At 37.6% G+C, this 27,704-nt stretch overlaps 1 protein-coding gene across 1 annotated transcript in view; it reads right to left on the reverse strand.

Moving 5' to 3' along the window:
* ZFHX4 (zinc finger homeobox 4) overlaps positions 1-27,704 on the reverse strand; it is a 149,870-nt gene that overhangs the window by 4,774 nt on the left and 117,392 nt on the right. Inside the window, exons 5-9 of the mRNA XM_005150818.4 lie at positions 18,724-18,840; positions 12,496-12,629; positions 12,137-12,337; positions 9,281-9,398; positions 3,033-8,432 (exon numbers count right to left, since the gene is read on the reverse strand). Of these exons, the coding sequence (XP_005150875.2) occupies positions 3,033-8,432; positions 9,281-9,398; positions 12,137-12,337; positions 12,496-12,629; positions 18,724-18,840 (5,970 nt within the window). The remainder of the gene's footprint in view (positions 1-3,032; positions 8,433-9,280; positions 9,399-12,136; positions 12,338-12,495; positions 12,630-18,723; positions 18,841-27,704) is intronic.

The raw sequence follows: 27,704 nt of genomic DNA on the forward strand, positions 1-27,704 counted from the left end.
TTTAAATAATAAGGAAAATAATTGTAACTGAATCATATTTCCCTCTTGATAAGATTTCAAAAACCACTAAATACATATTACCCAGTCACGCATGCGTTCTTGGAAAAAGCTGCAGTGAATCTTCAAGGCAGCCTAGGCTTAAGTGATGTGCAAAGAACCTATGGTAATGATGATGACATTAAAAGGTTCATAGAACCAGTATTAATAGGTAGAAGCAAGATGAAGCACTAGTTTTCTGCAAGGGATCACAGACAAAACAAATGCAAGAAGAGAATATGAATTTTAAGAACAGCTGAAAACAGCAGGTGAACTCTTCTATCTACAGCCACCTGGAAATTAAGGAGCTTGAAGAACAAAGACAAGCCAGGACTAAAAATCTGTATGAATTAGAATTCTACCAAATAATGCCATATTAGGAATTATGCTGACCAAAGATAGTAGTAATTTTGAGACCTTGCTCAACATTTGAAGTGCACAAGATGGTATAGTTACATTGTCTACAGAAACATATTCCACAGGTAAGAGGACGCTTTGACATATCATCCTAGAACACAGTAATGCTGACATTAAAAACACATGGTTTAGAATAAAATAACTGAATATAATGTTAATGGTGGCTTTCATTCAGAAATGAAGCTTATTTTGACAAATTTAATAATCTTTGCAAATAAAAGTCCAGCATCAGCATTACATAAAAAGGATAAATAAAATTAACAGTATTTTGAATATTTCTATCTTTTGTGATTTAGCATTATTTTCAAGTGTTCCACTTCAAACCTGTTGTAAGAGCAAATACTGCATTTAAAAAAAGAACAGTATTTTGCAAAATTAACTGGGTTTTTTACTTTTTTGGAAATCCATAGACAATACTAGATGAAAGAACCAGAAAGTAAAATCCATCATAAAATTATATTAACAAGTGAAACTAATTAGGTTAATTCTCTGTCTAACATGAGTAAAGAAAAACACAAAAGAGAATTTTAAATGCGATGTTTACTGTTATAGTTTCAGTAGTTCCTGTCTTATCAAGCAGCAAGCATATTCTTTTAAAAGTGAGAATCTTACTAACGTTGACAACACATAGGATGGAATGGATGGGCTCTGCCACAGGAAATACAGTTACCAACCCTGTAAGTATCAGCAAAAGCTGGTAAATATTTGAATATACAGGATCCCAGTGAGACTTCTGAAGAGTATTTTCAGGATTGGGTTTGAAAGAGAAGAAATTACATGCTTGCAGTGGAATTCACAAAATGTAGACCTAAAGTATAGAACAGTGAGTCATCAGGGAATTAGCTTCAGAACATCCCTCATGCTAAGAATGATGCAAAACAATTGTCCTGCTGGATGAGAACATACATGCTGCTAGAAAACTATAGCTGAAGCAAAGCTTGCTTGGAAGCCTGTTTTCGAAAAGGTGCTTTTTATATGATTCTCGGTATCAAATATGAACGTGAACTATCAGCCAAAGCAGGGTAGAGAAGAAAATAGAAATGGGTTAATTAGGTGCAGAAAATACTAGTGTTGAGCACGTACTGGAGAACATCTGAGTATATTACTGTTTTTCTACGATGAATGATTAAAATAATCTAATTTTTTTTTCCACTCACTATGACTGCTCCATTATGTGTCATTAGGGAATGGAGATTTATGCATGCAAAGATTTGCTAGGCAACAAAAGGGGGATGTAGGGGCTCTTTAGCATATGGCAGAAGAAAAAAGTTAACAGCAAGATTCTACTAGCTAGTTTACACAGTGGGCTTTGCCCACAATGGGCTAATTAACCTTAAGAAGATGCAAGATGAAAGGGGGTAAAAATCCATCTCAATTGCAATGCACTGTGTATGCTACGGTACTAATGATTTAAATTTATCTCAAAGTAGAGATATTTAGTGTAAATTAGAAAATCTTAAAATTGAATTATTATGGACCAGTTGGCTTGTAATACCTTTTGCATTATTAACAGAATAATTTAGAGACTCTGAGGCTGCAGTGATACTATCATGTTAAAGAATAGCAAGGAACATTTCAAAAAATCTGAAACTAAACCATTCGTAAAATTAAAGAGTAGGAATAGTCACTGGCACTGTTTTGGACTGGCCAAACTAACATTCTCCTAAACAGCCCTCGAGCACAGCTGAGAGGCTATCATGGGTCCACAACAATTCCCAAGACTCACTTTGCATGGGGACTTACTGTTTTTGAGAGTAAAATAATGTAATAGTATCATCTTAAGCAAATTTCATTTAGTAGTATAAACAACGCCTGAGTTTTCTGGAGCCCATTTTACCTGGAGGTCAACCTAAACAAAGCTATTTAGAGAAGTTATATGGAGAAGCCATATCTATAATTTTAATGAACAACAACCAGCCAGTTTTTGGACCTGGACACTGTATGCCATTAAGAAGGAAATGCAGCAACTTTATATTTCCTTTAGATACAATTTCTGTGCTGATCGCTTTTTGACAAAAGCCAGAGGGCACTCAGCCAGAGTCTCCATTGTGGAAGGAAAGCCATTCTGATCCAATGAAGAGAAAAACAAGATTCTGAACAAAACATTTATTCTGAAGTAAACAACACGTTGGAGTGGTCTAAGGAGTGGACCAAATACCTGACGAATCAATAATGTGGGAATTATTATTTTGTGTTTTATCAAGACATTAATTATTTGCATACAAAGAATTTACATATAAAATTCTAATCCAAGCTTTGCCTGAGTGTCTTTCAAAACAGACAAAAAACCTAACAATGTTATTTTTATACTGCTTTTGTAACAGAAGCCTAATATGGACTAACACCATTTCTGTCAATCAGATTTCAAATTTATATTTTTTTTCCAAAATCAGAGATGTTATCTAGGCTACAATTGAGAATTGCACTGAGTACACCTCATAGCTGCGCATTTTAGCTATTCAGACCACTTTCAGAAGTGTAATATGAACGCATAACATGGTATGAGTTTAGAAGGGGATGGTGACTATGCACGATGATCAAATTAATACAAGGAGAAAATCATCCCCAGATAGACTTACTGTTTGAACTTTGTGGAAATCCAGGTAAGGAGGATGGACCATTCATTCCAGGCAGAAGAACAGGAGGAAGGCCAGGGAGTCCTGGATAAGCTGCTGGCAAACTGATACCATGAAGAGAACTGCTGTCCATCATGCCTGGCTGCTGTACTGTTAATCCTAGCACATCAGTAGCCTTCTTTATGCGATCCAATTCTTGCTGTGCCATCAGCTGTCTAACCGTTGTAGGAGCTAAATAATCTTTCTCCCGATCTAGCTGACTTCCCACAGTTTCTCTCACTTTTGTAATATGTTGCTTGGAAAAGATATGATCTCTTATGGACAAACGCGCAGAATACTTCACACCACATAGAGAACATTCTGGCTTTGTCCCATCAGGTCCAGTCTGATTTATCATGAATGGCTTCCCTATGTTAATTTTGAATTTCTTTTCTTTAGCCCGAGCATTCTGAAACCAGACCTGGACCACACGTTTAGGCAGGCCAATCTCATTCCCTAGCATTTCGCATTCCTGCATTGTTGGAGTCCGGTAGTCACTAAAGCAAGCTTTGAGAACTTTGAGCTGAAGGTTACTCATTTGTGTTCGGAAACGTTTGTGGCCTGGCCGATCACTGTTTTTGGATTTAAAGGGATTGCTAGCTCCAAATGGGTTAGGTGAACTTGGATCAGCTATGCTTGAAGTTTCACTGCGATCGGCATTATCATCAGGGTCATCAGTAATGTAGTAACTTTGGTCATGATCACCATCTTTTTCACTGAAATGTATTGAGGGGCTTGTTAGGGAAAAGAGAAATTTGTCATCAGTATTCTCATTTGTAGGTGTAGTTGCAGCTTTTGACAGTGTGTCATTCACAAGTGGTTTTGGTTCTTTGGGAGGTGATGCAGGTTTTGCATCCCCTGAACTGCCAGTCGTGCTTTCCATTTCATTGTTCCCCTCATCCCCTGTTGTGGCATCACTAATTGCCGTATTAATTGATGAAGTTTCATCAAAGTCAGTCTTGTTTTGATCATATCCAGAGTCAGCAGGAGGGGCATTCAAATTCTCTATATCCTCACTAGACTCTGCTTTGAAAGAAGAAGGACTTAAGAGGTTCTTCGGTGACATTTCTGCAGTTTTGCTAACAGGGGTCGATACAGTGGAGGCTAATTCATTTTCACTTGATAATTCAGTTTTTGCTAATGACAGTGATGGGTAATCAAAAAATATGTACTTTTGTGGACTTTCTCCTCCATCTTCATTTGATATCAAAGGACTTGGAGGCAAACTGTAACCAGCCTGTTTCCCTTCATTCCAATGTCGAGAGCGAATGTGACTTTCTAAAGCTGATTTTGCTTTAAACAGAGCTCGACAGAAAGGACACCTTTTATGGGACTGCGCTGGACCAACTGCACGGAATTGTCCCTTTCTTTCTCGAGCTCTTGTATTCTGAAACCAGACTTGTACAACCCTTTTTTTCAGTCCCACTTCACGTGCAATGTGATCTAGCATCTTTCTGGTGGGGTTGGAATCTAGTAGGTACTTTTCATAAAGTATTTCCAACTGCTCTGGAGTAATTGTAGTTCTTAAACGCTTATCACGATGTTGATCTTCTCCACTGTTTCCTCCCTCTTTCTCACTACAATTGTTGTCTTCTTTATCATCTAGTTTTCGTTTCAGGGAACCAGCAACTGTAGCAGGGTGTGCTGTGTGTGATGAGCCAGTTTGTGGTGGCATCTGAGCAAGAGAACTGTTAAGTAACTGTCCAGTCATCAAAGGATTATTGGGGTCAAATATCATATAGGGCATATCCATTGGTCTTTCTAAAAACTGCGAGTGAAGAAATTGGTTTTGGGCTGCTAGGAAATGCATGTGCTGGTGCTCTTGCCAAAGTTCTAGAGTTGGAAAGGCAACTGTACACTGATCACATTGGTACTGTAGTAACTGAGGAGGTAGACTGTTCTGTAGAGAAGTCATTGAAATTGGCAAAGGACTGGAAGGAACAGGTGTGGTTTGTGATGCAGAAGGAGGTCTCCCTACTATCTGTGATTGTTTTTGTTGCTGCGGTTGAGAAGATGAAGGCTGAGGGTCAGAAGAGGTTGCTGGAGTAGACTGTACTGGTTTGGCGCTTTGAGAAGTTGTATCAGTTTGCTTACAGATGTTTTCATTTTGTTTTGGTTTTTCTGTGGACTCTGGTTTAGGAGAAGCTTTCTCAGGTTCTGGTTTTGGTGATGGAACCAAAGGAGTACTAGAACCAGAGCCAGAGCTTGCTGCTGTGACTGTCAGGGTTTTTGCAGAGTCGTTTTGGCCAGAAACTGTGCAGTTCTTATACACTGTTTGATCAGAAGCATCCATAGAATCTTCAGTTTGGCTTTCATCTTGAGCATCATCATCTTCATCTTTATAACACTGCTTTTTCTGATGTGTAATCAAATCAAATATCCTGGGAAAAACTACACTGCACTTTTTACACTGATACTGCATGTTACTGGTTCGAATATAACGCTCATTTGTCAGTTCCCTTTTCTCATTGTCTTTAGTTTCAGCTTGATTTTCATAACTTTTGCGAGCTTTTTGTCGTGCATTTTGGAACCACACGACAATTACACGAGTAGGTAGGTTCAGGACAGTTGAAAGTTGTTCGATTTCATCATCCTTTGGATAAGCATTTGTGTCAAAAAAGTCTTGGAGGACACGAAGTTGGTAGTCAGTAAACCGAGTCCTAGATGATCTCTTGCTGAAAGATGCATCAGACTTGTAAGGTTCTACAGCTGAAGGCTGAGGATCTATTCTGATATCTTCCAATACTGTTATAGGAGGGTTGCTGAAGTTATATGGAGAATCTTTATTTCTCTGTCGTTCTTTAAACAACGTATTACGAAACCAGTGCTTGATAACTTTCTGAGAAAGACCAGATTTTTCAGCCATTTCTTGGATCTGCTCCTCACTTGGAGAATTGTTAATATCAAAATAAGCCCGCAAGATTTTTAACTGGTCATCTGTGATCCTTGTACGTGGACGCTTGAACTGAGAGTGCCGTAGGAAATTGGGATCTAATCCCAGCTGCTGCTGACAAAGCTGGGTAAGATCTGCAGATAAAGTATCCATTGGTGGCAACTGCAGGGCAAGCTGAGGAGGCAATGCAGGATGCTGCACTGGCTGCATCATAATTGGAGGAAAAAGTGGGAGATCAAGTGAAACGGGAAGCTGAACTTGTGGTGGGGCTGATGGTGGCGGGGGTGGAGGAGGAGGTGGTGGTGGTGGAGGAGGTGGTGGTGGTGGGGTGGGTGGTGGAGCTTGCAAAGGCGTCGGAGTTGCGTTTTGAATTTTTCCAGCTGCAGCTGAAGAAGGCTGAGAAGGAGTTGGAGGAGGAGGAGGTGGAGGGGGTGGAGGTGGCGGTGGTGGAGGCGGTGGTGTTTCTGGAGAAGATGGAGAAATTGGATAAAGCTTGTCGTATGCCTCCCTGTACTGTCGGGCAAACTTTTCTAGTGCTCCATATGGAAAAAACTGTCCATGCACATGTTCTTGATGACTCTTCAGAATAAGAACGTTGGAAAAGAGCTTACTGCAAATTCCACATTCCAGTTTGTCTGTATTTTCACCTTCCCCAGTCTTACCTTTTTTCTGCACTTTTTGTCTGTTCTCATTGTATTGGATAACTAGCTCAAACCCAAAGTTCTCCAACAAAGCCTTGGCTGCATTCCCCCTTGCTCCAGAAGCTATTCTGGGTGGTGGGATTGCTGGTTCTGAGGATTTTGGCTTCTTCATGTCTTTGCTTTCTTTTAGTCCTTCGTTCTCACTTGTAGACTCTTGCTTTGGCTTCTCTTGTTTCTCAGAAAGCTCTTCTGACTCCTTATATGATGGCATATCCTTTATAAGCTGGCAGTCTGTGCTCACTAAGGTAGTTTGCTCTGCTTTCATCAGCTTGCTACTTTGCTGCTGCTGCTTTTGGGACTGAAGTTGGGGTTGGGTGGATTGATACTGTTGTGCTTGTTGCTGCAGTATCTGTAGCTGGGTTTGGCCAACATGATGCTGAGTTTGTATCTGCTGCTTCAAATCTTCTAGCAGTGATCCTGTCATACCAGCCATTCCAGGCATACCAAATGTGGCAGAACCTGGCAAACCCAGATCTGGGCTCAAGCTAAATTCTGTCCCAGGTATATAGAATGGGAAAAGGAACTGAGGCTGCTGAAATTGCAAGAGTGCTTCTGGCGTCATAGGAAAGTGAGGCAAAAAAGCTGGATTTAGAAATTGTGGTTGAAAGAATGCAGCTTGCTGTTGCAGTTCATGCTGTAGTTGCATTTGAAGTTGTGCTGGTGACTGGGGTGGGTGATGTGTAGGCTGAGCAGAAATTAATTCAGAAGCTTGCTTTTTATTTAATTCTTTGGCATCTATATGTGTTTCTTTGCTGTTAACTGCTGGTAAGCTCATAGATTCTAACATTCCTTGGCTGGGGCTATTAACATTCCCTGCTACACTATTTCCGCTACTTATATTATTACCACTCGGTTCTAATTTTGCAGCCCTTGCCTTTGTCTGATGAAGCACAGACCTCATATGGATTTCCAATGTAGAGCTTTGGCTATACGCAACATTACAAATGCTGCATTTGTAGGGTTTGTTGTCAGTGTTGCTGTTGGTTTCTTGAGGGACAGGACTTGATGCTTCTTGCAAAACCTTCTTGAGTTTATGTAGATGGGACACTGAGTTATAGTGGACCAAAAGAATGTTCTTTTGGGTGAAAGACTCTTTACACACTGTACATTTGTATGGGCGAGATGGATCTAGAAATTTTTCCATAGTAAAATTTGGCCCTTTTCTAAAAGGTAAGGTCCGCTTTGGTTCTGAACCCATTTCATCTGGAATAGAGCTACTATCGCTTCCTACAGGACTTGCTTTACCTTCCTGGTCAATTTCATAATCTCTTTCTATTTCTTGTTCTAGTGCATGATCGTCTTGTGCCATACTTTCACTTTCTGCCCAGAGTTCACCATTGACAGGTAAAGATGCACACAGCTGCTGAAGTTCAGCTTCATTGAGTTCAGGGTGGCCTGCTTCCAAGTGTTTTTTTAAAGCCTGGAATGTACGGAAGCTACGTTGGCAAAGGCTACACATGGTAGCTGCCCGAATAGCATGATACTGGGAATGTATCTGAAGCTTCTGCATAGTCTTAAAAGCCAAACTACAATGGTTACAACGATACTTATAGACATGACGGTCAGAAACAGAGAGCTGTTGCTTCTTCTGCTGTTCATTTAGCTGATCCGTCATTGAATCAGCAATCTTCATATCTTTATTGCTGCTCTTATTCCAATCTGGTGTTTCAGTAGATTCCTTAGGTGGCTTCTGTTCCTCAGTCTTAATTTCCATTCCAGTTTTTGATTCATCAGTCCCAGGGGTACTTTTCTCATCCACAGGATTTTCACCTAGTTAAAGAAAGTGAAGTTTCTTTTACACAAGTAGAAGAGAATAGCACATAGTATTTTTTTTGAGGTTTTTTTTTAATCATATATCAAGAGTGGCACCTGGCATGCCGTGTGTTCACCTCACAATTCATGGCAACCTATCCTTGCCCCAAAGAATAAAGCAGACAGGACCAATGTTAAAAAAAAAAAAGTAATAAAATCTAAACACAGTCATCAGACTGGAAGTGATAGTTGGCCCAGGAGTGGTATATGGCTTCTCTTTGTCACAAAGTAGGAGTTTATTGCTATAATGGGAGCACCAAACAAGAAAAGAAAGAAATAGTAGGAAAGAAGGAGAGAGTAGAAAAGGGGAAAACAGGTAGAACAGGTGATTAGAAAGGAGGAGGAAAGTGGTCTGAGGAGAGAGAGAGAAGCATGCTATGGGAGGTAGCAAAGTACTTTCCCAGCACAGAATACAATAAGTGTCTAGGATAATAAACCTACTATTGGAAATGCAGGCAGAATCACTTCCCTAACATTCCCCATTGATGCTGGTGAAAGTGCCACTGTCTTTTGGGATGGGGTCTTATTTGGTGGCTAAACAAGGAGGGTCTTACCTCCAAAGTGGCTAGGCACTACTGTTTGTTTTTATCTCTACCAAAAGCAAACAGTCTGGCATACAAGTGTATCCTAGTAGTTCTGCATGGGTGCAGTCAGCCAAATACAGGCCCCTTGTTATTTTTCTCTTTTTATCTCTTGTAGTTATATGCAAGCCACAAAGGATTCACTTTACTAAGAAAGAAACAAGTGGTTTATTTCTAAATTGCCCACAGGTAGCTTTTATATGTCTGGGTTTCTTTCTTGCATACCTGGATACTTCCCAGATCCTTCAGCTGTAATAGTTGCAGGTGTGTCACGTTCAGATTTCTCTGATGCAGCTGCTGGCAATAACATACTATTGGGCATCATGACATCTGGTACAGGAACCTTTGAAAACCAAGAACACAGTATTATTACAGGAAAAGTCCCTCTATTTTATACTATACAGCACTATTGAATAATTCAAAAGATCCACCATATCTGGATCAAAGACTGCTAGTACCAAATGAAGAACACGATTCAGTCCTTGAAAATTATTTCTGACAAACTACAAATCCAGAGCATCTGGTGTCCTTTGGTGGACAATCTACTCAAAATAATCCATAATAAGGTGATGCTATAGAACTCCATGCACTCAATACTCCATTGGTCTCAGTGTCAGCACTAAGAAGGTTTCAGCTATGTCAGGTTGTTCAGATTTATCAGGGGAATTGTGCTCAGACATTCTCCAAAGACAGAGAGATCATGTTGAGATATTGTCACCAACCAGTTCTTGACCGAGGGCATTCCTACTCTGCTTCACCTGTATCATTTTTTTAAACAAATGCTGGACCTTCCATGATCTTTGAAAGAAATTTGTAAGTTTATTTCTATACAGAAATAGTAACTTACTTCCAATTAGAATTAGATTTTTATTTTCTTCTCTCCAATTGCCTATGTATCTTCTTCGGACAGCTTTACCTGTTGTGCTTTTAAATTATAGGCAGAAATCTTTGAAGCATGTACTTCTATGTGTCTGATAATTAAGTCAACATGAACATTTGCTCAACAGTTCATGTTTTCCTTTTGCTTAGATCTTTAAAGCATATTCATACCTGAAATAATGAATTGTCTAGGGGTTCAAACTAAGACTTAGCAGGTCTGGTTTCAAATTCCTGCACTGCCAGATTCTGTCTAAATAACCTTGGGTAAATCAGTTCAGATTGTGCTGTAGCTCCTCATCTCTAACATAAGGATAGCATTTCCTCACTTCATACAGAGGCAACAAGAATATTCATGTGAGATAATTTTGAGTAGTAAATTAGTATGATAGTGGAAGCTACATACATTACTATATATGAGTAGAAACATGTTTTGTTCCTCTTTAACAGTTAAAACATATTTCAAACACTTATTAAAATATACAAAAATTATATATATGCATGTATGTATGCATATCAATTGCCTATTGGAAAATATATTCTAGTTATATTTTAAGAAGCTCTGGGTTTAGTATTGTAATTTAAACATGGAATTAATAGTGTTCTCTCAGAGGACTAGTGATTCTATCTGGGAGAGAGGGACTTTAAAAAAAAGGTGATGTAGACTCTAAACGTCCCAGAGATGAAAAATATGCTATAAATGGTATTTATTTTGTCATCAGAGAATTCAGATATGGTCATATATGTCTTAGCAACTACAACAGTTTAAATGATGCAGATTATTTTGAAACTGTTTCTCACTCTTTTTTTTTTTTTTTCCTCTCAGAAACAGTGAGATAACTCCTCAGCACTTAGAGAGGAGAGATTTCAAAGCTGCCCCATTATCAACATAGAGGGAATCGTGAAGAACTTGAGAAGAAAGCTTATATTGCTCAATGGGGAAGAGGGGAGGTTCATACTTTTCCAGTTTCCTAAAAGGGTCTGGGAAAGTTAAATTTCTACTGCATTTTCCTTGTGGTGGGCCAAAGTGGTTTGACAGAGCTATACTTAGTAGAAGTCCAAGGAAAAGAAAAGAAGAATCCCCAATTTTGTATTTGTTCATCTTTGCACAAGGAACCCCAGAGCTTCAGGAAAGTGCTCTTTCAATGCTTTCTTCTTATTTTGCTGCTTTACTTGGAAATGGGGTTGTAAGCTTACAATCACAACCATATAAATGAAGTAGTTGTCTATGGATACAGAACTAAATCCTTAAGAAGGTCAATCCCTGAGATTTTCAAATGCATTTCCTTCTAAAATGGCATGACGACCAGAATCAGGGTGTCTTGGGAGATCTGTTTTCTAACTGAGTCTATGCTGTAATAACACATATATTATAGACCTGACTGTGTCATTAGTGTTGTTTTGAATGATGCCCAGTCAATATTTTTCACAGAAATTTATTATTTTAACATGGTTTGTATGATGTCAAACTGTACAGTGAAGAACAGGATTCTTCTGGTGAGGCTGGAATGGCATTCATCCTCCAAATAGAGATTGCTGGTTATAGCATTCCTCCCAGTCTTCGGGAAGCCAGTTCAAGTCCCTTTTTGATCCAGAGCAGGTATTTAAAATCAAATATTCTATATTCTAAAGAACTCACCTAACTGGACTGCTGCCTATTCCTGGACTTGCATTTCTGTTTCATATTCACATTTTAGTCACAAAAAAGCTAAAGAGTCTTTTATGCAGAGGCAGAAAGTAAAAAACAGGACGTTCTGTACAATAATATAATTGTGTTCTCAATTAGCATTACTAGTGATATTTCATATAACATAATGCAAGTACAGCCCAGATACATACAGGAATTCTTTTACGTTTGGAAACTACATTCTGCAGGGAATTCCGTTTTCTTTACAAGCAGAAGTCAAATACCTCTGAGACCTGGATATTATTAGACACAATTTACAGGTGTGCACTTAGAGACATGGACAGGCTTGACTTTTCCAAGGTTACTGTCAATGAGGAACTGCAGGTTTTTCATCTTTGAAATCCACCTTCAGTCATTTTCCCAAGGGACATCAGTCACTGTGTGAGCTGGCAACAGAACCTAAGAGTCCTGACCCAGTCCCCCCTCAAGCTACCTGAATACTATGTCACAAAAAATACATTGCCAGAGGCCCAAGTACATTTCTATAGCATGTGTGATAGAACACTTGGAACACTTACTGTCATGAGCAGTTTCTCCACACAGTCAGGGGACACACTGTGCAAATGGGTCAAATGAAGTTGGAGATGCATTTTGTTGCTGAGGACATCCTGGCAGAGGGGACAGCAGATAACTGGTTGCATTGAATGTTGTGACAGGACATGCATCTGGATACGGTTTGGGTCCCTGCTATTGTAGTTACAATATGGACACTGATAGAACTGAAAAAAAAAAAGCCAAATTAAGATGCAGGCTATTAGTCAGTGTGCTTTTTATAACTTTCTGATATTGCTATTTTAACAGCATATCATCTCCATTTCATTCTTGAGTCATTTGAAAGAGTTCTAGAATGCAATTAAACTGTAACATTTTCTTTTACCTGTTCATGACAAAATTTATTGTCCTCTGGAGGCTTTGATTTTTTAGATGCACCATCCTCTTCTTTTGCCAGAAGAACCTGTTGTGCCCCTACCACAGTGTTTGCTTTTGGTTCCTTCTCTGGCGTGACTATTCCTGTTCCGAAAACACAATTTTTAAGAAATGGTTTAAACTTCAAAATATCCTGAGCTACAAAAAGGCTGTGATTCCAAAGATCTGTATTGTCTTTAAGAATCTTTTTTTTTTAAAGTTCTGAGAAAAAAAATTTAGTTGAATAAAACAACTCTGGTAAGCACAAAGGTGAAAACCCACTTTTGTCCTTAATGGAGACCCTATAAATACATTTAAAAATGGACTTTTCTCTACTGTTTAGATAACCTTAGGTTGCCTTTAAAGATTAATCAATAAAGTTCCCTCTTTAGCAGCTCAATATGAGTTTGTGTATGACATAAAAACAAATCAGCTTTTGCTTAAAAATCTTGGTTTCCAAAATAATTAATTTGCTGCTGTTTAATTACCCTCTTTTCTAAACTGTCTGAGCAATATGATTATTATGCTGTTTTGATAACTCCTGTCTGGTTACAATTCTGAAGCTAAATATAGTGGGGCTTTAAAAGGAATACTGTGGAGAATAGGATTTCAGATCTAACTTAATATTAATTATATACAAAAATCAGTCATTTGGGATTGCCTTAGGTGTTTACACTATGATTTTTTATAGTCTGGCATTTGTGATCAGAATGTAATTGTTTTCTATAGATAGTTATTAGGTATTAAATACTATATTTAATATTATGCCCGAACTACTGTGTAATGTGGCCCAGTCTTGCACACATCAAAGAAAAGAGTGCAATTCTAATTTCGCAGTCATCAGAAAATTCTTTCCAGCGTCAATTTGCCAGATAATCTCTTCTGCTAGGCTGGATATTACAAGAGCATTCGGTAGGCATGTCACATACATCTCATGACAAACACAAAACCTCATTTACCGACCATTCCAATCTCATCATAGTGCGGCATCATCTGACCTTTTTTCTGCTGTTTATTATGAGTATTTCTAATTTTAACTTTCAATTTTCACCATCTTCCAGTCAATTTGCAACTAAATTATTTCCAGGGTGAGGACACTATCACTGGACACTGGGTGCAAATACATCTTGAAATGCAATGAAGCTAAACCATTGATTGCTATCAGACCCAACGTAAATATATAGTCCAAGGGTAATCTGATTGTATGCTGTGCATGAAGATTTATCTTGATTTTTTTCAATCCACATAAGGTTCATATAAATGAACAAATTGCACCTCATTGCACAATAACCTAGGATTAATTTAAAAATAAGGTCATGGATGTTTTGGCAACAAAGTAAACATGAACAAAGAAAATACTTGTGTTTTTCTGTAATAAAAGGAATAAAATAACAGTTTTCAAGGTAACTACCGAAGCCTCATGGCACAATAATAAGCAATTCAAAACTGAATAATACAGGGGCGTTTTCTGAAAGGTCTTTTTTAAAAAAAGAACATAGACATATTTTATGACATATCTTAACGGTGATTTTCCCACGCATTGTTTTTCACTCCTAAGTTGCTAGTTATTTCTTTTGGTATGATTTAGTCCCCTAATTTCTGCATGTTCTTGATCAAATTAAAGTTTATTCCTGCTATATTTCCTTACCTTAATGACCAGTATGTCAACATCAGTGTAATATCTGAACAAGCCACTTTCTGAAGCCCCAAAGAATTTTTACACTCTCAGGAATGGATCCTGGAGGCCTCATTTAGACTGCATTATCAGTGCTGTGCTGACAACCTGAAGGACTCACTAAGCTTAAAGGTAGAATCTACATGATGCAATCACATAAGGCATATTATATTATTCACTTTGATTTATAATAATACAGTACTCCCTGGCCTGTATTTACTTGGCTATACACCATCATTGTTTAAATGTTTTAACGGTGAGAATTATAGGAAGTGAAAAAGTGACATACTATATTAACAGAGAAAGGTTGTTTCTCAGGTTTTAGAAGGATAGGTTCAAATTATTAACCTCTCTTCATTTCCAACTGTCAAAAATGTCTAACAGTCAACTACTGTTTCTTACCTTTATCACGTATCACTTTTAAAATGTCTGTTTTTTTAAAGACAAATGGACCAGAATCTCGGGTGTGTAAGTGGACACTTACACAGGAAGCTGAGTTTAAAAAAAAAAACAAACCAAAACAATTCTGTCTTCTCTTATGATTCCCCTCATTGTGCTAGATTGTTCTCAACAGGTTGCTACAGAAACTAAGATCCAAATTCTGCTCAAAAATTCACTTGTGAAATTACATTTAGCTGTGTTTTGGCAGTGGTATTTACTGCTAGTGAAATTTAGCTCAGAGTGTACTCTGTGTGCGCCTGATCACACACAAGGTTAATGTTACACATCATCTTCTACCACAGGATGGAATAACTTAATTACTTCAAAGGGTCTATAATAATCAGGAAACACATAGTTCTTGTTTCTGTAAAAACATGGAGGTTTTTTTGGTTAAATTTTCTTTTGTGGTTAGTATAATAAAAGCATAGAGTTATAAAACACTGTGCTGGGGTCAATAAATGCATAACAAAGCATAGCTTTTTACTATGTTTACTATTATATTTATATAAACTGTCAAAATTTACAGAGGCTTTGTTGTTTCTGTTGTTATTGCTCTGGATTCATTCAACCCCAAGCATTGTTACTTCTTAAACGACCAAAGTTACATCTGGTCTGTAGTAAAGTAACCAAGTCCATAACTTACAGTGAGCTTTGCAAAAAAATAAAAAAATAAACAGCAGAATGAAAAAAAAGGGGGAGAGTGGATTCTTCCTTCTGGCATGAGGACACCACTTCCTCAGCACGTGGAGAGGACCAAGCCCCCAAGCCAGAGTATACGTGCCACAAACAAAGGAAATCAGCTCCTTACACAATGGTCCAGCTAGTACAACTCAGTGCCTCATCTTGCTATATCAATTTTCTGCTTTCTGTATTGAATTCACTGTTTTAAGGAGCTTCCCGCAGCGAGGCTGAACAAAGTTATGGTCTTATAGGAAGGGTATTGAAGGAGGAGAGAGAGAACAGAGAAAACATTATGGTCCTGAGCATGCTGTATGGCACTGTTTTCACAGCTAGCTGTTCCACTGGCATGCTATTCTTACTAGACAGTTGTAGGAAAAGACTAAATCCAGTTTTAAATGTGCACTTTTTATACTTGAGACACATTATTTGTGGGGTTTTTTTTCCCAGATGTGAAACACAACTGTAATTCATTTTATAATATAAAATACATGGCATTATTTTACATGAAAAATGTACTTTCAATAAATTTATCTCAAAAACTAAGTTTAATTATAAATAAGTGTCATGAAATAGACTAGTCAATGATTGCCTGTCAGTTACAGAATTATTTAACTTGTGTAAGATTGGTAATATAGAAATGATATAATTCACTGCAATTCAGATGTCATCACCTTCATAACATTTGTTTGTGTGACAAGCAAGAAGAAGAAAGTTAATAAAATACATATACCAGTAGAAAAAAAAAATCCCAGAAAAGCCGTAATCAAAATGCTGTTTTCCCATTTATGAACCTATGTTTTTGATAAAGATTGCATAATTTAAGACTTCTGACACATCAGATGATGTTATTCAGTCTCAAAATAATTCTAAAATTATAATTACTGGTATTCTTTCTAATTAGAGTAGAATGAAAGGATAATTTTCATTGCAATAACGAAGGTTAATTTCCATCCTTCCTCATGTTTACTACCTTATTAAAAAGTGCTCCCCTTAGCCATGGCATAGACATATTACATTTTCAATGCAAATGTATTAATCTGGATAAATTCCATATTAATTCTTGCACTGCATAGAGCTGTAATTTGGATTATAATGAATCTAAAGTGGCACTAGATTTAAATGACAATATAAAAGAGGCATTAGTAGGCTTTTCTATTCTGAATGAATATTCAACAAATATAACTTGCATATTGCCAAGTCTCATTTTGAAAGCTCTACTCCTTGAGATAAGGTAAGCAATACAGCACAACAGCTTACACAAACATATTGTTACTAAATACATGTTAATCCTTTCTTGTCTAATGGATTCTATGCTAAAGAGGGGTCACACCACTTTCCTGTCTAACTTGTTAGTATTGTGATTAATTTATTGGTTTTCCTGAAATTTCTTTGGCAAGACTTGCAACACTCAATTCATGAGAAAGCCCAAATTAATATTCAATTATACATAAGCAGTTATGCAGTCATTAGAAATACTTGTCAGCTGAGTGAAAATTAAGATGATGATCTGAATGTTACATATGCAGAATTAATTTAGATTAGGAAAATAAAAGTTTCTAAAAGATTTAGGATTTTACAGCAAAAACTATTTTCTTCAAAGCACAAAAGCAATCATGTATTTTAACTCTTGTTTTTATATGAATCTTACTGCAAAGTTATTTCTGTAATTGCTGGCATGGGAATGCAGAACAATTATATTGGGTTTTTGTACTGCACCCAGTAGGCATCTGGATATAGGTTTGTCCTAATTAAACCTGGCCCTTATGAGCGGCTAATCCTGATGGAATTTTGAGAATTGCCCTTCAGTATTTTTTTCTAGAGTCCATCTTTTTTTTTTCTGAAGCTTTAATACCATATTCTGTCTTGAACAACTATAAATGGACTTCCCTAAGAAAAAGAGAGGACTGATAAACTCCCTGAAGCAGTTCGCAGTGTCTTCTAGACAGAGTATGGTAGGATATGCAGGCTGCTGATGGCTGTCACCCCTCTCCTGGTGAGTGTCCAGGACAGCCACTGATGAGACTGCTCGGGAGGACCTATGCCTGTCTGGGAGCACGGCTTTACTGCACTCCAGTTTTTCCCAAGTCAGACAGCCAGCCAAGGGGGATATATATTTTAAACCACAACACAATTTCTTGCTCAACATCATTCTTGTCATCATCAGCCTTTCTTCAGTCTCTTGATCTTAAAAAATAAAGCAACTGAAGAGCAGCTGCGGTTGTAAACTGTGATGGGTACTGACCTTAGCATGTCAACAAGCAAACTTAAAGAAAGCTTTAATCTTTAAGTCAGTCTTCTGAATTGATTCAGCATAGCAAGGGCCATCTCTATATTTTTTTCTTTTAACAAATCCAAAACTGTTTCATATGTAAAGAGCAAATTACAGGATGAGAGAATTTGGATGTGAAGAAACTCAGACATAAAATGGTATTTTCTCTACAACTATATGTCTTTACAGAGAATACCTCCTTTGTATGCTGCTGTCATTGACATACAAGGAAAAGATATATGACTACCTGAAACTAATAGTCTTCAACCTGTTTCAGCACTTCTTCTGCTTCAGTGAATCCAACATAATGTAAATAGGTATAGCGTGCGGCAAAGTAGCCAATGTAATGTTCACTGTGACCATAGATTTCCATCTCATACATAAAAAAGCATGGATGAAGTCACATATTTGCCAAATCAAACACAAAAAAAGCCTTGGGTATCTACACCAGATGCTGGCCCTGGGTTTGTTTGTGCACAAGTAAATGTCATGACATAGGGGTTTTATTTTCAAAGACAGTAGCTTTCATTACTGGGCTTTGTCTATTCCAGGAGATCAAAATTACCCAAACCATAATCCGTTTTCAATGATATTTCCTCTGTCTTAGGCTGAATCATCTGTAAACTTTTTCGCTGAATTTTGTGTATTTTTTTCAAAATGCCTCAAATAAATGCCCAGGAAGAGGCCAGATTCTTGGGAGTACGTGATCAGAGAGCAAAAGCAAAACATAATAATAACAAAAAGCCCCACATTCTTTGGGTTAAAAGGGGGGCAAAACCTGATTGAACAAAAAATTCAAGTGGTACCTAATCCTATGCTTATGAAAAATTAATATGCCATCAGAGAAATCACAAGTACAGCTAAGATTAATGAAAGGCGCTTAAAAAATTACAAGCACACAAACTGATTTGATTAAAAAATAATCTCACTGGTCGTTCTGTAATATTCTTCAACTTATCCGCATCTACCCTGTCAGATGGTTATGATTAAAAATAGGTCAATGGGAGGCTACTGATAGAAATCACATGTAAAATGCACATGCAATGAATAGTAGTGGGATTGTCCAGACAGTTTGAAATGAAAGAGCATTTCATAAGTTAAAAAAGGAGGAAAACAAAATTTTAGCATCTTACCAGAGTCTTTACTAGATTTTTTGCCTTCACTATTGTCTCTCTCACTTGAGTCTTTATCATCAGCAACAGCCAGTGATGTACTTTTAGCAGTCCCTTCTGTATCTTCACCTTGTTCTTCTGTAGATAAGCACAGAAAATATCTTAGAAAATAATCTCAGTGAACACTTAACAGCAGTTTCAAAATATGTATTCTAATAGGAACAGCACTAACAGAGGGTAGCAGACAAGAGGAAAGAGGAGTGAAGGAAAGAAAAGGGAGCAAAGAGCACTTGAAAGGATTTGGACATTAATTACAAATAATTTGCAACATTTCAGAATCTATGAAATCTGACTGTGTCTTTACTGAGTACCCATTTTCCACCAGTGTGACAGATTTAAAGCCTGTCATTTCATATTCTTTTGATAGAAATGATATGTGTTAAAATACACGCACATGCATGCACATACACACTGCACAGGCTGGAACAAAAGCAAGCACGTGTAAAAATGCATCTTGGAGCCAAAAAAGAAAAAAAAAAGGGGGGGGGGGGAGTATTCAAATATAAATCCTATTAGTGCAGCAGTATCCCGCTAATTGCAGTAAGTAAGTATTAGGTATTAGGTACTGTATTAAATATAAACCTCTGGCTTTGTGGGAGAAGTCTTGAATTTTGTCTCCAGGGGGAGCCATTCAGGATAAATGATGCAACTTGGTATATGGCTTCTGAGGAAGCAGCATTACCCACACCTCACTTACGTGTTCACACCAGCTAGATTACATGGAAATCTTCACAGTAACTCAAGCCTATTTAATTATTCGGTAAATCTTAGCTATGCTGCTACTGGTGGATTAATCTGTTTATGCAGTTAGCTTCTATGCTGGGGCTGTGTAGCACTAATCCGTGAAAGGCCCACTGTTCCTTTTCATCCTGTGATCATTTGTCTCTCACTGTGCTGATGTCACATTTTAATGAATTTTTAGCAATCTGAGTAATGCCAGATAACCAGACTTGCAACTCCCTACAGCACAGCATGCTGTTTTCATTGCTGCACACACATTCACACAAAAAATAAAAATCATATTTCCCAGTTCAGGTAGGAATTATATAAATTAGAAGGTGAAGGTAAAATGGGATTCGAAGCACCAGGCTGCTCGATTTCATAAAATCTTTAATGACCATATAAATTAACCCTGGAAAGGCAAAAGGTCACAGACACACATTTGCATACACTCTTCTATTCACTTTTGATAAGCAGAGCTTTTATGCAGGGAACATGATACAATTAACCCTTCAGGAACCATACAAAATGCAGCTACCGACATTTTAAGTGTCAAGCATTAACTGAAAATTACACACTGCATAAAATTTTCATTGTAAATGCTATAGTGATTGAAAGGGGAAATAGTGGCCCTCTTCGCACCCCATGTTTTATTAATAACATTCTGACAGCCGAATGAAATATCCTCTGTCATATGTAGCAGCTGAGCACAAAAAAAATTGCTGCTTAGTGCCTTACTTGCCAGCCATGCACTGAAACTGTATGCCTAGGCAAACAACCCTCAGATCAATGTGGCAAACCTATCCAATTCACTCAACTCTTTGCAAAACCTTTTGTAAACTGGGAGCGAAAATCACAGCTGCATTTTTGGAAACCAAACCAAAAAAAAAAAAAAAAAGAAGAAAAAAAAGAAGAAAAGAAAACAAATCCAATGTGATTTGCATTGACATCGAAATACAATAGGGTAGAACTAAGCATGCGTGTCCACTTTTTGGAACAATACAGGGAGAAAGATGGTCCCCACTTTTAAAGATAATGGCATATATAAAAAAAAATTTCCATCAGAATGGACCTCCCCCCTCGTGCTGTTTTCACGCTCTCCCCCCTGCAGTCCCCTGCCCCCTCCCGCGATGATAGCTAATCAAACATGGTAGACAACCCTGTCACAGCTGGAAGCGGGGCTGTGTTTGTCAGGGTGGTGGGGGAGCGCAGTTCAGGATGCTGCGAGCCTGTGATCATGCCTGGCTCGGGCTGTGTTAATGCCAAGCGCACACACGAGGCTCTTATCCTGTGTCAGACCCTCTGGCCTCACAGAGCCGATGGCAATCCCTTTTTGACTCATCCTTGGGAACGGATGCATTGCTTCTTTTACTAGATTTACTGGCCCAATCCCCCTGGGCTGGAAAATGAAGTGTCAAAGTGCTACTGAGTGTCCTTATCTTGAGGGGACATAAAATTGTAAGGGCTATCGTGGCACACATTAATAAAACATTGTGGGTCAGGCAAAGAGAAAGAAAATTATGAAGGTACTAAAAGAAAAGCTACAGCATCATCTGGGTCTCATCAGACAATTTTTGCAGGGTGCACTCCTGTTTTTCTGGTATGTGTTTTAAGTGTGAGAGAAATTCCCAGACATGTTCTCCTATACATCATCGTGGTGTCTGACCTCAGCCTGACCCTGGCAACAGTTTGAGAAATCTGAATGTGAACAAAGACTCTGTGTCAGCAGCAGGGAGAGATTGCAGGATAGACTTTCCCCATCAACTTAATCGCAAACAGCAGTTCTGAGGCCATAACTTTACAGGGCTCCACCAAGCCGCAAACACATAACCTTTAGAGGTGAAACTGCCCCCTGCTCCCCACCCCCCTTCTGTGATTTTTCTCAGTCTTGTGGTGCTCCCTTTGATGTAGCAAGGCAATTAGCTCTAATGTTCAAGTACTGCAGACCTGTTTTATGGTTTGGAAGGTGAGAGCTGTTTATTACAGGTAGGCTCCTGGGGGCCATAAAGGCTTTGCAAATTTTTAATCATGCAAAAAACTAATCAAAATGTAACTTATACACACCATAAAAATTAATATCATTATTATGCACAGTATAAATTGCCTGCCTTGGCTTTCAATGGCACTCACTTCTAGAAAATACATTTGGCATTCATTTCAGAAATATGTATGGCATTCACTTCAGAAATAAATTTCATAGACAGAAATGATAATACAACTTCTATTTTCCTTCAAAATTACAGAGAGGCTAAGATTCACACTGTCATGACATTTAGCAAAAGGACAAGATGGAAAAACAACAACTCAAAAGTACCTGGCAAATTGCAAACACAAATCCCTAAGACTGTTCGTTAGAACAGATATTGAGCATATGTAACAGTGTGCTATCAAAGACACTACATACATACGCCAAGATGCTACAAACATCTTTTTTTAGTAACATTTTTGTTATTACTTCATGTGCTAACCAACAAGGATACTATTCAGTTATAAATATTTGATGGCCCCTGCTTAGAGACACAAAATTACTAATTATTATTATGTATCAAGAAAATATAGTATGATGGTGCTACAGATTCCAGAGCAAGTCCTAATGCTCTGTTTTAAATTTGCAAGAGTCCCGCCTATATACATTTACAAATGTCAGCTTTGAAAATGAATAGAACACCAGATTCAAATGTACTTTAATGGCACTAATAACACGTACTATTGCAATACGATATTTTATTCACACCTGGTTTTATTTTGTCCAAATGTTGAAACTTTCTTTTGATGTTGGATGTCTTGAATTTAGCCATTATCAACCTCTTTCCTCACAACTGACTTATAATTAAACACAAAAAATAGTCTAGCAGTCTGCACTAAAGCAGGAAACTGGAAAAGTTAAGCTTCAGAGGCAATGTTAATTAGCTAATACTGTATATTATATATTCTATATCATATACTTTAATACATTAATCTACACTCTCAGGCTCCAGTTCTATACTGATTTTATGCAGGGAGACCCTTATTACCTTCTTCAGCCCAATGAAGTCAGTTTGTGATGATTTCAAGTGTGAAATCCAGGCCTCAGCCAAAGTTGAATAGCAGATACCAGCAACAAAATCAGATAGTCATACACAGATTACAAAAACCTGACTTACTGACCTACAAATAAAGGAATAAATGTATCCACCATAACCAAGGGAAGGGTTAGGGTTACAATAGCATTTTTTAGATAAAATACTGAAAAATGAGAATAAGACATAGTCAAGGTGAAAACCTGAAACAATCTTCTCTCCTTTATTTAAATGCATTGTAGTAATCACACGGGCAATGAAGAACCGTTCCCTGCATTTTATATGAGAAGTTTCCCTACTGATATGCAGCTTTGGGAATCTGTCTTCAAGCCTATTTAAGAAACATATTATATTCAAGGGTTGATTTTGTTTGGGGTTTTTTTGTTTTTTGGGGGGGTTTCGGTTTGCTTTTCTTTTTTATTGGTGTGGGGGTTTGTTTTGTTTTGTTTTTTTGTTTGGTTGGATTTTTTTTTTAACTGATAAATCAACAGCCAATAGTTCCTGTTCTGGTTCTAGATTTTGTTGTTATTGGTATCCCTTTTACACTCTCCAAATTGCAAGTAATTTCCTAAATAAAGATGATCTACTACTTGTGGGTGAGTAATTGTAGTTATGAGAGAGAAAGCAAGTTTAAGCAAGTGTTTGTGGCTGAGGGCCGGATGGATGGAGAAAGAATAAATCAACCAACTAAAGCAGTAAGTAAGTAAATATGAAATGAGAGATTTAAAAATATAATTGGAGCTTGCTATTCAGTATTCTCAATAAATAGCTGAATTAAAAGTACCCATAAGTAGTCAGTACAGGTATGTTTCAGGTTCAACTGGTAGAGAATGCCTTATTGAGATTAACTCTGGGGATGAAAAAGTAACCATTAGCAAAGGATAATGGAAAGGTATATTGGAAGGATGGGCAGTGAACAGATAATGTAGGGAAAGGAGGAACAACTAATAAAAGACAACAAAGAAAAACCCACTGAATAAGCAAGAGAAGAAAAAAAGAACTAAAAGCAGGTCTGGTGGATTTACTTCTGGGTTATCCCAGTTACACTACTTAGTTGATAAATCCTGACTTCTGGATTGCCAGTTATTCACCCAGATATTCCTGAATTCCTATATTCTGGCTAGTCTTGCAGAGCATGAGGCAGGATCAGGATGCCTCACTCAGGATCTTGACTGCATCCTCTCATGGTCATATTTCATCTTCAAATAGGATTTCTAATTTCTCCTTCAAGGACTCAAGGGGAATAACGGCACCAACCTGTTACTAACTGTTTCTAATTTCTGTGTTATATTTAAAACTATAGCTGCTAGAAGGCCAAAGTTCCAACAAACAAGCCTATAATTAATTGATGATGGTCATATTGACCAGAAAGTGCTAACCAGCCATTAAGAACTAATTGTACCATTTTGCTTTTTGGTGCATCATTTTAATTTTTACAGCAGTCTAATGCTTACTTTCTTTGAGTTGAAACACATCACTGGCAGAGAAGGCCAACTGCAAAACTGGCTGAACAGCATGTGCTACGGTGGCTCCTTCCCAAGGAGTGTCACAAATCACACCCACTTTATCCATCCACTCCACCCAGCAGCCAGTATCCCCCACTTGCCAAGCACAGCCTCACCCCTGGCTGCCAGAGAGAGGCAGCTCTCATCCATCCTACTTCTTTTTGCTTCTTAGCTTCTAAAAGTAAAAACGACTCATTATTACCAGCCAGCCTGCCCAGCACTTTATTATTTCCTAATCTAGTCTTTTCTACTTCTTTCTTTCTTTTCTTTTCCATTTTTTTTTTTTGTTTGGGTTTTTTTGGGGGTTTTGTTGGTTTGGTTTTTTGTTTTGGTTTGGTTTTTTGGGGGTTTATTTTTTTTTTTAACCCCTAGTCTACTTCCAGCAGCTGGAGAAGGAAAAGGAATGTTGTCCCCAGAAGTTTAGAGGGGTGGGGTGTCCTTTCCAGTCTGGCTGCTGAGCAAGCTCTCCCTCTCACTGCTGGCTGGGTTTGCCTGCCTTTGAGTCTGAGTACACCAAGAAAAAAAAAGCACATTTTACTCTAATAATTGTGTGAAATGTGGAGAAAAAAATGTTGGTAAGCTTATGCTGAGCCATACTGGTTTATCAGAAAATAAGAAAATCTCTGGTTTGTGATTTTGCTGCTTTATTTCTACATTAATATTTTATCAAATACTTTTCAAGAGGCAAAAGAAGCATATGCTGACAAAACCACTAACAGGGAATGTCAGCTATTCAGAATGAAACTCAGCAATGTTTTCCAGATGTGATTGGAGATGTACGGTTAATCATTTATTATGCAAAAAGGGATACTTTTCTTACTTGGCCATCTCTAGAAAGGCACTGAAGCATGAATCTGTATTGAGAATAGTCTAACTTTTCCAAATGATCGGTACTTGTTTTTTGGCTGACATTACGGTTCATAGAAAATGCTGTTTCTCCCATCAGCATAAGGCTTGAAGAGCACTGGCACTGTCTACGTGAAAACTAATACATTTCCATCAATGTTACTTAGAAAATAAAACTAAACCTCATTATTAATTCTTATTCAGCATGCTGATACACCCTGTCTAATTTCAGGTACTGCTATAAGCTTTCCCTCTACAAAGGGAGAGGTATCTTCAGGGCACAACTTAGTCTTTACTTAGGCTGAATTGTCCATTCCTCCCTGATTACAGAGGGATTTTAGAGTGAATTTTGCTATTTGGAGTGGAGACTTTTCACCTCAAAACTGCAGATAAATGCTGGAAGTTAGGTGGATGAATCTAAGAGCCTGACCCAAATCTCAGAAAGTCAATCAGAATCTCCTCATGACCTTCAGTAGTTTACTGGGTGTTCATTTCTAGCCTGCAGAGAAAAAAAGAAAACTACTGGATCTTCATAGTATCATTCACCATTTTTTATGCTTCTTGTTCAACCTTGTTTTACTCTTCTGTGTTGCTTTTTCAGTCTGTGTGTTCAGTATCCCTTCATATACAAACACTTCTGTGCCTGATTTCTTGCATTCTCCTACCTCCTACTGAGCTTTCATGTAAGTGGTGAGACGGGCTCTCCCATTCAGTTTCCAGAATAATCCTTCAGAATGTATTTACAAAGAAATCCACAATGCTAATTAACAGCTCATTTAAAATGTCATTTAAATGGCATATTTTATTAGTGACTCAGTTTTCAGGTTTCTCTTTGAAATACACTGTAAAATCCTTCTCATTTACCTTCCAGACTTTCTGAATTATTCACCTCTTTTTGGCTCACTAGCAGTATGTCTCCGAAATTATCTGTAAAGAATACTGTTAGTGCATATATTTCTCCTTTGTCTTTTGAGAATACTAGAGTAAAAGAATTTATTTACTTTGCCGTGTCCTGAATATTTTGGATTGACTCTTTATCCTCTGGTGGTCCAGCAGGCCTGATGGCTCTTCCATAGCCTTTCTATTTCTGAGATACTTTTACAATTCCTGTTCAGCTTTTAGAGGCACCTTTATGTATTTGCTCCTTTTAGCCAACCATTATGTTCAGTTTTATTAACATCACTTTGGTTTTATTTCCACTTTTGAGGATACATTTTTCTGACCTGAATAAATTCTTTTACTATGTCTTGTCATGTAGCTAACTACAGCTCTCCAGATTTAAATATTCTTCTTTCTTGATGTTAAGCATCACAGGCAGAAGTAGGTGATCTATTTACAGTGAAAAAAAAAAAAAAAAAAGATTCCCTGAACATAAATACTTTCTGAATTAAAAAAAAAAAAAACAAAACAAAACAAAAAAAAAACCCAAAAACCAACCCCACAAACTCCCATGCTCATAGAATTTTTTGCTGGGGGTGTGTGTTTGTGTGTGTGTGCGCATGTGTGTGCATTGTTTGGTTTGTTTGTTTTCCACAATTTCCTGACAAATATTCCATGGGATTTATAGCCATTCATGGATGTTTTACAAACTTATTTGTCATAAATATCACTTAAATCTTCAGAGTTCAAAAGTTTGGCTCCTTTATCATATGCATACATGAAATGATCTTTGCTTTTTTTTGAATGACAACACAGGTGCTTTTAGCTTCCCATCCAACCCAGATCATAAAGGTTCAGTGATATGTAAGAATCTTCACCAAGACTTCCATCACAAATACCTCTGAAAATCTCCTGTAAGAGCATGGTTTCCTGGCTCAGCTGTACTATACAAAATACAGTATACTGACACATGGTCAAACCCTCTATTGAAACAGTAGGAAAGGATAAAAGTCTGCTTAGCAAAGATAGCAAAAGTAGTAAAAATTAATAGTATTTTCTGAACTCCTTGCTGTCTCCCATTCTGCTTGTGTCTTCCCTTGCCTCCTCCAGTCCCAAATTGGAAAATTTGTGTAACAAACTTTTGTCATTACTCAAGTATTATGAAGTTTTGTGGAACGTTCCTGACTTGTGTTATAGTATTTTAGTATTTTACTATATAGTATTTTAGATTCATAGCCATAACATAAGCACATCTCTGTCCTGTTCATCCATAGCATCTTTTCAATTTCAGTGCTGTGATTCAATACCTAACCTAAAGCTAGTCTTTTCTTGCTGCATTGTTTGAGATCAGGAATTACACTATCCTGTTGTGACACTGAGACTCGAAACTCAAGTCCACTGACAAGTTTGCTGGAGATACTCACATGGCATACACTGGAGATGAGCAACATCAGTTGGTTCTTAGCATAATAATGGGTGATTCATAAATATTGAGAGTAGGCTGCATATACAGATTTTCTGAATTAAAAAAAAATGCCAGTTATATCTAGGGGCTCTCCCAGGGTCAAGTCAAGCATTTCAGACTGCCCAGTCTTGCTGTAAAGCTTTATGTATCACTGCAGCAGAATGGCATGGGTAGCTTTATTTGTACCCATTTATCCTTTTATTAAACTAGTGTAGCATCCTCTGTCATTTCCTCTTCAGTTAAGTTTTTAATTCCCACTGTTCACTATACTACACTGCTTTTTACCTTTCCTACATTTGTATCATTTAAATGTTCTTTCTCCCATACACAGTTTAAGCAACAAACTCTCACAAATTAATTTTCATTGTCAGCAATATAATTCTATCTCAGTGGAAGCAAAAGACTTCCTTTGCCTATAGACTCTTGCTCAGAATGCCTAATGAGCACAAATCTGCTCTGCCAATTTAG

The sequence above is a fragment of the Melopsittacus undulatus genome, chromosome 1, assembly GCF_012275295.1.
Source record: "Melopsittacus undulatus isolate bMelUnd1 chromosome 1, bMelUnd1.mat.Z, whole genome shotgun sequence".
NCBI lineage: Eukaryota > Metazoa > Chordata > Aves > Psittaciformes > Psittaculidae > Melopsittacus > Melopsittacus undulatus.